Source organism: Rhinoderma darwinii, chromosome 2 (genome assembly GCF_050947455.1).
Source record: "Rhinoderma darwinii isolate aRhiDar2 chromosome 2, aRhiDar2.hap1, whole genome shotgun sequence".
NCBI classification, from domain to species: Eukaryota; Metazoa; Chordata; class Amphibia; order Anura; family Rhinodermatidae; genus Rhinoderma; species Rhinoderma darwinii.
In genome coordinates, this window is record NC_134688.1 from 252,308,766 (window position 1) to 252,319,770 (window position 11,005).

An 11,005-nucleotide genomic window follows, 5' to 3' on the forward strand; every position below is an offset into this window, starting at 1 on the left:
GGGGATTGAACGGTCTAACCTCCCACACTGTGTGTCGTCATTTTTTGAGCTAACACACAGTGTAGTAGGTTTACATACAGTAGTAAACACACACAAACACGAACATACATAGAAATCTCTTACCTGCTCCTGACGCCACGGCTCCCTCCGGCCCGTCCCCTCCGTCTGCTGCCGCTGGTCCAAGTGCACAAGTCCGGAAGCCGCGACCGGAAGTAGTAATCTTACTGTCCGGCCGCGACTTCCGGTCCACAGGAAAATGGCGCCGGACGGCGCGCATTTCAAATTGGACTGTGTGTGAGCGGCGCATGCGCCGTTCCCACACAGACGGCGTACACAGAAGTGGATGGGACGGGACCCGTTCGCAGTCTATATGGGACTGTGGCTGCCGTATTCCATGTCTGTATGTGTCGTTAATCGACACATACAGAAATGGAAAAAAAAATGGCAGCCCCCATAGGGAAGAAAAAGTGTAAAAATAAGAAAAAGTAACACACAAACACACAAATTAATCCAAACGTTTTTAATAAAGCACTAAGATCTTTAACATATTAAAAAAAAAATTGTGATGACACTGTTCCTTTAATGCCCAACTGGGCGTGTTTTTACTTTTGACCAAGTGGGTGTTGTAAAGAAGTGTATGAGGCTGACCAATCAGTGACCAATCAGTGACATAAACTTCTCATTGTTCCAGCCCAGCATGATACACAGCACAGTGAGATTGTGCAGTGAAAGAAGCTGGACTGGAACAATGAGAAGTGTATGTCACTGATTGGTCACTGATTGGTCAGCCTCATGCACTTCTTTACAACACCCACTTGGTCAAAAGTAAAAACACGCCCAGTTGGGCATTAAAGGAACAGTGTCATGGCAAATAATTTTTTTTATATGTTAAAGATGTTAGTGCTTTAATAAAAACGTTTTTATTCATTTGTGTGTTTGTGTTTTACTTTTTCTTATTTTTACACTTTTTCTTCCCTATGGGGGCTGCCATTTTTTGTTCCATTTCTGTGTGTGTCGATTAACGACACACACAGACATGGAGTACGGCAGCCACAGTCCCATAGGGACTGCGAACGGCTCCCGTCCCATTGACTGCCGTGTACGGCGTCTGTGTGGGAACTGCGCATGCGCCGCTCCCACACAGTCCTATTCGAAATTGGCGCCGTCCGGCGCCATTTTCCTGTGGACCGGAAGTCGCGGCCGGACAGTAATATTACTACTTCCGGTCGCGGCTTCCGGACTTGTGCACATGGAACAGCGGCAGCAAAGGGAGCGGACGGGCCGGAGGGAGCCGCGGCGGCAGGAGCAGGTAAGAGATTTCAATGTATGTTAGTGTTTGTGTGTGTTTACTACTGTACGTAAACCTACTACACTGTGGGTTACCTCAAAAAATGGCGACACACAGTGTAGGAGGTTAAACCTTTCAAACCCCTCGTTTATCCCGGCACTAGCCAGGATAAAGGAGGGGGGGATGCTGAGAGCTCACTAGAGCGAGGGCTTTTAACCCAATGTTGCAATGCTGCAATTTTGGGAACTAGCTCCATCTAGTGACCAAAAATGGGTAGTATTATAAATTAGAATTAATTTATAATATTTCCTGACTATTTCCTGACTCGTGAAAAAAATAAAAAAAATTTGAACCATGTTTAATCACCCACACACTAAATGTTTAATTTTTTTAAAAAAAACATGTTTTTCTGGCAACACATTCCCTTTAAGAAACTAAATCTAAAATTGCTCATAACTTGCTCAAAAATGATCGTTTTTCAAAATAAAAACCACTGCTGTTATCTACATTCCAGCGCCGATCAGATTATGTAGGAGATAGAGCACTTATAATCTGGTGACAGAGCCTATTTAAGTCTCACACAAATGTTACCGAAGTGTCAGGATTCTGAATAGACATCACGTCCATGCTGGTAGTGATGTCTATTCACTGTCAGGACACATCAGTAACGTTAATGTGTGAGTAAGTGACTGCACATAGTGATCTAGCTAGATCACTATGTGCTGTGTAAATGAATGGAGAGAAGTGTATGACGCTGATTGGTCACTGATTGGTCAGCGTCATACACTTCTCTCCACAACGGCCACTTGGTGAAAAAGTAAAACACGCCCAGTTGTCCATTAAGAAAGTCATTAGCATAAAGCTAAAATAGGTCATAACTCTGTCAAAAATGATAGTTTTTCTAAATAAAAAACACTGCTGTAATCTACATTACAGCGCCGATCACATTATGTACAAGATAGGGCACTTATAATGTGGTGACAGAGCCTCTTTAAAGGGAAGGTATCATTCATTTTTTTTTATCACATTGCTTTTAATATAATATTTTCAAAGATTTTATTTGTGTTCTCATGTTTTACTTTTCAACGTTTTCTGACTTTTACTTCTCTATGGGGGCTGACATTTTTTTTTCATCTCTGTATGTGTCGATTAACGACACATACAGAGATGCTATACGGCACATACAACCCCATAGAGAATGCGAACGGGAGCCGTTCCATTCTCAGTTGCGTGCAGAGTCTGTGTGGGAACGGCGCATGCGCTGCTCCCACACAGACCAAAACGAAGCTCGTTCGTAGAGCGAAATCCGGTGCCATTTTCATGTGGACCGGAAGCCGCTGCCGGACAGTAAGATGACGACTTCCGGCCGCGTCTTCCGGCCATATATTCAACAAATCGAAGGCGTGAGGAATAGGAGCGTAGACCCACGAAGGCGGCGGCGGCGGCAGGAGCAGGTAATTTATGTTCGTGTATGATGTGTGTATTATGTTCGTGTATGTTAGTTTGATACTGTCTGCTGAGCCCTGTATCTAATCCTCCTACACTGTGCAGTCGCTCAGAAAATGGCGGCACACAGTGTAGGAGGTTTTAAGACATTCAAACCCCTCCTTCTCCTGGCATTAGCCAGATGAAGGGAGGGGGGATTGTGTGAGGACACTAGAGGAGCGTGTGTCCACCCCAAATTTGCAGCATAAATCAGTGAGGTTGCTTTACCACATTGACCATGCTGCAATTTTTGGAACTGCTCCCTCTAGTGGCCAGCACATGGAAATGTTATAAATTAGAATCTAATTCATAATATTTCCTGATTGTGAAAAAATAAAAAAAATTAAAACAATGTGTAGATAAGAGTAACGTTTTTATTTTTAAAAAACGAGCATTTTTGGCCAAGTTATGACCATTTTTGTATTTATGCAAATGAGGCTTGCTAAAGTCCAACTGGGCGTGTTTAAAGTAAAAGTCCAACTGGGCGTGTATTATGTGTGTTACATCTGGGCGTGTTTACTACTTTTACTAGCTGGGCGTTCTGACAAGAAGTATCATCCACTTCTCTTCAGAACGCCCAGCTTCTGGCAGTGCAGACACAGCGTGTTCTCGAGAGATCACGCTGTGTCATCACTCACTTCCTGCCCCAGGTCCTGCATCGTGTCGGACGAGCGAGGACACATCGGCACCAGAGGCTACAGTTGATTCTGCAGCAGCATCGGCGTTTGCAGGTAAGTCGATGTAGCTACTTACCTGCAAACGCTGATGCTGCTGCAGAATCAACTGTAGCCTCTGGTGCCGATGTGGCCGACACGATGCAGGACCTGGGGCAGGAAGTGAGTGACGTCACAGCGTGATCTCTCGAGAACACGCTGTGTGTCTGCACTGCCAGAAGCTGGGTGTTAACGAACAGAAGTGGATGATGCTGATTCGTCAGCATCATACACTCCCATTCCTAACGCCCAGCTAGTAAAAGAAGTAAAAACGCCCCGATGTACACACATAATACACGCCCAGTTGTACTTTTACTGTAAACACGCCCAGTTGTACTTTTGCAAGCCTGATTTGCATAAATACAAAAATGGTCATAACTTGGCCAAAAATGCTCGTTTTTTAAAAATAAAAACGTTCCTGTAATCTACATTGTAGAGCCTATCTGCAGCAATAGCAGATAGGGGTTGCAAAATCTGGTGACAGAGCCTCTTTAAGATCCTTGTGTACCATTCCCCTGAACTCATCTACAAACTAAACCCTGCAGTCCCTAAATGCTTCTGGTTTTGTGATGGCCCAGACAGATACCCTGACACATTTCTTCTGGCACTGCTTCAGTTTGGACACATTTTGGAGTTCTGTTCATCCTGTCTTGGGAACACTGTCTATCTTTTGCTTCTCTAATTCTTTTAAAACGTAACAAAAAGACAGCTAAAACTTTTTTTACATCATATATTTCGTTCATTTATTGCATGTGTACTGTACTGGAATACCAGGAATCAACACACTTCAAAGATTCTAATTAATACACAAACTCTTCATCCTGCTGGTTATTGAAAGGCTATTGAAACTGTTTGTGATTGGTCTATATCAGACTAATGCAATTACAAAATGAATAGTTTAATGGGTATTTGTACATTTTACATGGAAAAAATGATTGTTATAAATGTGTCTGTGTATAGGTGTTTTGATGCCATAATGGACCACTTTATTGATATTGATTCTTTGTCCCCTTTAAGAATAATAACATGTGATGACCTCACAGGGCAGGTGTTTTGAAGTCACAGCTGTGATGACATCACACCCAGTAATGATGTAATAGTTGTTGTGATGATGTCATAATGTGTTATCTCAGTGATGTTGCTGTTATGTCTGATGATATCACTGCTGGTTTTATGATGTCACTGGTGTGATGATGCCATAATGAGCTAACTAAGGATAATGTCCTTTTTAAGGCTAAGAGCAAGTGATGAATTTCACAGGTTTGGTGTTATGATTTCTCTCTTCTAAGTTGTCCTATATGCGATGTATATACAATTTTATCCTACTCTGTGATATCATGTTCATGTTCACTGGCTGCAATATTTAGTGTGTTAGATTCTCCCTTGGTTTATTTTTTGTCCATTTCATTTCATTTCAGTTCATTTTATTTTTATTTTTATTTATACTTCTACGATCCACAAGTATGTCTTTGGAAGTGCATGTATATTTTCCAATTGTACATGTATGTATGTATATATGCATATATATACATTTATATATATGTTATTTATTAAATTGTAATGAACATATTTTACTTCTTCATGTAACAGAGCAAATTCCTTCTCTGGTCCCTATCTTTTTACCACACGACTTTACGTAGTGACGACATCCGCCAAAATCTTTAAGAAAATACTTTTATACCCCTTCAAGGACACAGTATTTTGTCCTCTAATTGTGCCCACACAGTATTATGCCCCCTAAGTGCCACACACAGTATATTGCCCCCAGTAGTCCCCCTACACAGTATAATGTCTGCTTCAGGAATTTTGAAGCAGATTTTGAATTGACAGCATTTTAACCTTTTTATTTTTTGTGTTTTTTTTTTTAGCCGTTAAAGCCAATGCAAAAGACGCAGGCAAAAAAGCACTCCAAACTGGCGCCGCAGGTATTCTCTGCCTCCTATTAATTTTAATTGGAGCTCAGAGGTTGAAACCACCTGAAGACCATCAGCCCCCACTAACAGTAAAATAACCATCAGCCCCCCAGTCACAGTAAAATTACCTTCAGCCCCCCATTAACAGTAAAATAACCATCAGCCCCCCACTCACAGTAAAATGACCATCAGCCCGCCACTCTTACTAAAATGACCATCAGCCCACCACTCACAGATTCCCCCTGTAGATAGTGCCACACAGCCCCTTGTAGGTAGTGCCACACAGCCCCCTGAAGGTAGTGCCACACAGCCCCCTTGTAGATAGTGCCACACAGCCCCCTGTAGGTAGTGCCACACAGCCCCTTGTAGGTAGTGCCACACAGCCCCTTGTAGGTAGTGCCACATGGCCCCATGTAGGTAGTGCCACACAACCCCTTGTAGGTGGTGCCACACAGCCCTCTGTAGGTAGTGCCACACAGCCCCCTGTAGGTAGTGCCACACAGCCCCCTGTAGGTAGTGCCACACAGCCCCCAGTAGGTAGTGCTACACAGCCCCCTGTAGGTAGTTACACACAGCCTGCTTATAGGTAGTGGAACACAACCCCCTGGTAGGTAGTGCCACACAGCCCCCTGGTAGGTAGTGCTACACAGCCCCTGGTAGGTAGTGCCACACAGCCCTCTTGTAGGTAGTGCCACACAGCCCCCTTGTAGATAGCATCCCCCTTCCTGTAGATAGCGGCACTGTAGCTTCCTGAAGGAGCGGAATCCCCCTGTGGCTGGGGATTCCGCTCCTGGAGCGCTCTGCTTGATGTCTCTGTCCATATATGGACAGTGACATCAGGGGCAACTCCTGAAGCGGAATCCCCATCCACAACGGCGTTGCCGACGCTGTGACCGGCGATTCCACTCCAGGATAAGCCCCTGTCGTCTGTGTCCATTTATGGACAGTGACGTCACTGGCTTCTCCTGGAGTGGAATCCCCCGGTCACAGCGTCGACAACGTTGTGGACGGGGATTCCTCTTCAGGAGCTGCCCCTGATGTCACTGTCCATATATGGACAGAGACATCAAGCGGAGCTCTCCAGGAGCGGAATCCCCAGCCACAGTGGGATTCCGCTCCTTTGGGGAGCTACAGTGGCGCTAATAGATAGCAGAGCAGGGTGACACCTCCCTGCTCTGCTATAGTGGTGTCGCTACCGTTGTAGCAGCCGTAGCGGCTGCTAGCAGTGTCGCCGGCCATGGGGAGGACACCACGGGCGCCCTATATATGTGATAGATAGAGATATCGGAGAGATGGATGTTCTATTCTCTATGTGTGTTATGTATGGCAGACAAGATAGCCGTTAGGCCCCACCCACTACCTTGAAAACTGAGAATTAAAGATAGAGCCTGCAGAGGGGAAAACTGCATAAAAAAATGCCATATGCAATTCATATAATGGTCATGTTAATGGGCATGTTTTTCCCATATACACACATATGACAGTTTATTCTGAAAGGTCACCTGAAAGGTTAGGTACGCTTTAAATTCATATTTTTCGTTTATATATTACTTACCATGCATTGGAGAAGTGGGAGGATTTTGAGACATATATGAAACCAATGGGTCTTGTTTATCATATTGTATAATCATCTGAGAAGAAAAGAAGGTAGAAATGACTATTCATAGTTACTTAGGTTGAAAAAAGAGATGTCGATCAAGTTTAACCTTTCACTGATCAATTATACATCCTTTATTGCTAAATTATTTATAACCCTAAATGCCATTTGTCATTATAAAAGCATCTATTACTACCCCTTGGTTTAGGGCATTCCTTAGTTTTAACTAGTCTAACTGTAAAAAACTCTTTCCTAAATTGATGTCCGAAACACCTTTCTTCCACATGTAAAGAATGTTCCCTGGTCGCTGGTACAGTTCTTGGAATTAATGAATCATGTGCCAGTTCGTTGTATTCATCACATATATACTTATACATGTTAATAAGATCACCTGAGGGGTCTTTTTTGCAAGCTGTTGGGATTTTTTCCAAGCTGAACAACCCTGATTTCTCTAGCCATTCATTGTAAGTGACACCTCCCATCCTATTTAATAATCGAGTCGTCTGCCATTGAACCCTCTCCTATATACTTTTTACAATGTGGAGTCGAAAACTGAATACCAATATTACATTGGGATAAAAGGTTTTTATCTCTCTCTTTATACACTCTAAAATGTTACTTGCTTTTGAGGCTCCTGCTTGACATTGACTACCGCTGCTTGTAATGGTCCCGTACCGGAGTTGCGGATTCTCTAAGCTGTAACATGTTTGCTGCTAGCTAGACTGGGGTTCGGAGTCCAAGAGATCCCCAGGTCTTTACCCTTAAACCCCGCAATAATATAAACCTCAATCAGCAAGCAAGGCATGGCGTGCCAGATGATTCCTCTTTAAATAGGCCAACAGACCTGATGTCATCTTCGAGCGCTGTTTGCCTTAACAACCTGATGCCGAAATGCAGAAAGAGCAGGATAGATGCGGCCTGATCCAGCAGGTCCGCGGCAGAAGACAGGGGCCGGCGCAGCATAGGAGGAAGCATCCGCAGGAGCCGATCAAGGTAAGTAGCACTGCTTGCGTTACTTGTAACCAGAATACCCAGGTCCTTCTCTTGCTCTGTTACCCCCAGTTTTATTCCATTTAATATGTATTCCATTTGTATTTGAATTAATACTTTTCCTGTGACCTAGGTGCATTACTTTACATTTATCAATATTAAATTTCTTCTGCCACATTTTTGCCCAGGCTGCCAGGTTTTCAAGGCCCTTCTATAATGTTTTACAATCAAACTGAGTTTTAAGTTTCCTTCAGTATCCATCATCAGCAAAAACTGATACTTTACTATCAATCCCATCCACAAGGTCATTAATAAGGAAATTAAAAAGAATTGGGCCAAACACAGACCCTTGTGGTACCCCACTGCTGACTTTAGCCCATTTTGAGCGTGTACCCTTTCTAATGACTCTTTGTTTTATGTCCCTTAACCAATTTTCCCCCAGTCCCTGCCTCTGTAGCTTCAGTACAAGACTCTTGTGAGCTACAGTATTAAATGCTTTGCAAAATCCAGATAGATAGCATCAGCCACATTATCAACATCCAGATTTGCACTTACCTCCTAATAGAAACCGAGCATGTTGGTTAGGCACAACCACTTTTTATGAATCCACGCTGGTTATTCGAATATTTACTACTATGTAATTTAGCAGTTCATAACTTAGAATACCTTCAAATATTTTACATACCACAAATGTGTCGACAGACCACAGACTTACATGATGGTAGTTAATTGGTTCTACCTTTTTACCTTTGTCGCATTTAAATATATCACTTTTTCTGCAATTGTATGGTATCCAGACTTAATACTCTTTTGAGTTACATTTACAAAAGAAACAGAGGAAGCATTTCATGAACTTGTTAGTGGGTATAATGATTGCAGACCATAAAAAATATTTGCACTCTGTATTTGCTGCCCTTTTACCCTTTGGGTTACCACTAACAACTGAAAAAATTGTAAGGCATGAAAAAAAATAAGTGTTGTGACTGGTATACTGACAGATTTTTATTGGTCTGAACAAATTATTTTTAGTACCATAGGCTTAAAAGGGTTTTACAGACTTTTTAAAAGATTGTACAACTGAAAATGAGATAACATAAGTAAAAAAAAGGCCATACACCTTTTATATCCCCTGCCAATCTAGCGCTGTAGGTCCAATGTCCCCCGCCGGTCTGTGTTTACCCTGCAGAGGCAATGACGTGCCATACCAACACATGACTGCTCCAGCCAAGAAAACCGCTTTAACGATTATCATCAAAATTATGTTTTCAGCAAATGTCCAATCGAAATAGTTGCTTCAATTACAGACCAACATTATTTGTCAACTGTGGCTTAAAGCTTATGAGGAGGATCCTATCTGTACTCTTTTCTCCTGCAATATATTTATTAGGATCCGGTAGGCTTCATTCTTAACCAACAAAATCTGCCCATTCACCTAAAGGTAGTGGGCTGCACTTCCAGAGAAAAAAGCATGGTTTTTGGCCCCACGCCATTTACAGGTGAAACACGCTTTCAACATGTTTTTACCTGTCTCATCCTTCTGGATCATATATATATATATATAGACATATACTAACCTGTTTTTTTTCTCGAGGAAGATGGCAGTTTTCACACACATCAAAGTTTTCCATCCAGTCCTCATCATACTCAGAGCTGCACCCACACCCCATTGTACCTGCAGACGCAAAGACATTTAGAGTAAATGCAAAGTATCAAGTGGGCGTTTTGTAAGTTTAACACTTGCGACCGTTAACCTTTTTAGTCGCTACAATTTACATTTTATTTGGGCCTAAAATGTGCACATTTGAGTTGTTTTGTAATGATGGGGGTAGGGAAACAGACAAGTGAGCCCTAATCTACCCGCCACTCGGTCCCTGCCTACTTGTAACGACCCGCCCTAGGCGACGGGGTACAACTGGGCGACGGTCCCTACGCTCAATAAGTGCACGACAGACAAACAGACAAGGGTACAAAGAAGCTAAGGGAAATGGGGCAGTTGCCCACGGCAACACCGTGAGCAACAAGAGTGGTGAACGAGCCGAGTCAAACTAGGAGTGTACGAGGTACGAAACGCAGAGCAGGAGAGTAGTGAACAAGCCGAGTCAAACCAGGAGTGTACGAGGTACCAAACGCAGAGCAGGAGAGTAGTGAGTAAGCCAGGGTCAGTATGAAGCAGGGACAAATAGTTCAAGAAGCTGCAGCAGGGCCAGGAAACCAAACGAGAAGAATCACAAGCAAGGAGGAACAGGAAAGGCAGGTATAAATAGACAGAGGGCGGGAGCTAGCTCCGTCTGGCCAGGCTGTAATAGGCTCTCCCACTCCTAAGCCTGCCACCCTGAGTGGTGGAAGATGGAGTCAGTCTCACAGACATAGAAGCAGGTGCAGACTGATTACCTATGGGCGTTGACACAGAAGCTGTGCCTGGCAGATCCTTTACAAGTTTATTGAGATTTTCTTGGACCTGTCATGCTTTCATGTACAGTTTAGAAATTATATGTGAAAATGACATTTGACGAATAATCCTTTGTTCTTACGGAAAGAAAGACAAAAATATATATTCAGAGATCATTCACCTTTATACAACATATAGTGGCTTGTACAAACCATGTAAAAAGATTTATCTTATATGAAAAATTCTGCCTATTAACCTCATAATTTACCTGCTAATGATATTTAGCAAGGTTTTGTGTCATGATTTTCAGAGGTGAACACAGGCAACAGAGGGCCCCTGTGCAAGAACAGTATATGGCCCCTTTGCTCTTCAATAGCTCATGATAGAGCACCCCCTTATGACTCTTCAACAATCCACCAATAATTATAAGCCATTATCAGCTCAGTCCCCTATATGCAATCTAATAGACAGTAGGAAGATGCTAGCTGCTTTTAAGGTGGCTGAGGGCACCTTAACTACTGGGACCCTGTGCAGCTGAACAGGTTGCACATATTGTATGTCCAGCCCTCTGTTCAATAAATTCTTGCATTCTGATCCCAATACCCCTTAGACTGAAAACATGATTACAGT

General features: G+C 43.0%; 1 protein-coding gene across 1 annotated transcript in view; it reads right to left on the reverse strand.

Annotated features, from left to right (window-relative positions):
* Positions 1-9,653, reverse strand: part of LCK (LCK proto-oncogene, Src family tyrosine kinase) — a 79,758-nt gene extending 70,105 nt beyond the window's left edge. Inside the window, exons 1-2 of the mRNA XM_075850484.1 lie at positions 9,561-9,653; positions 6,955-7,030 (exon numbers count right to left, since the gene is read on the reverse strand). Coding sequence (XP_075706599.1) covers positions 6,955-7,030; positions 9,561-9,653 — 169 coding nt within the window. The remainder of the gene's footprint in view (positions 1-6,954; positions 7,031-9,560) is intronic.
* Between the last annotated feature and the right edge of the window lie 1,352 nt (positions 9,654-11,005).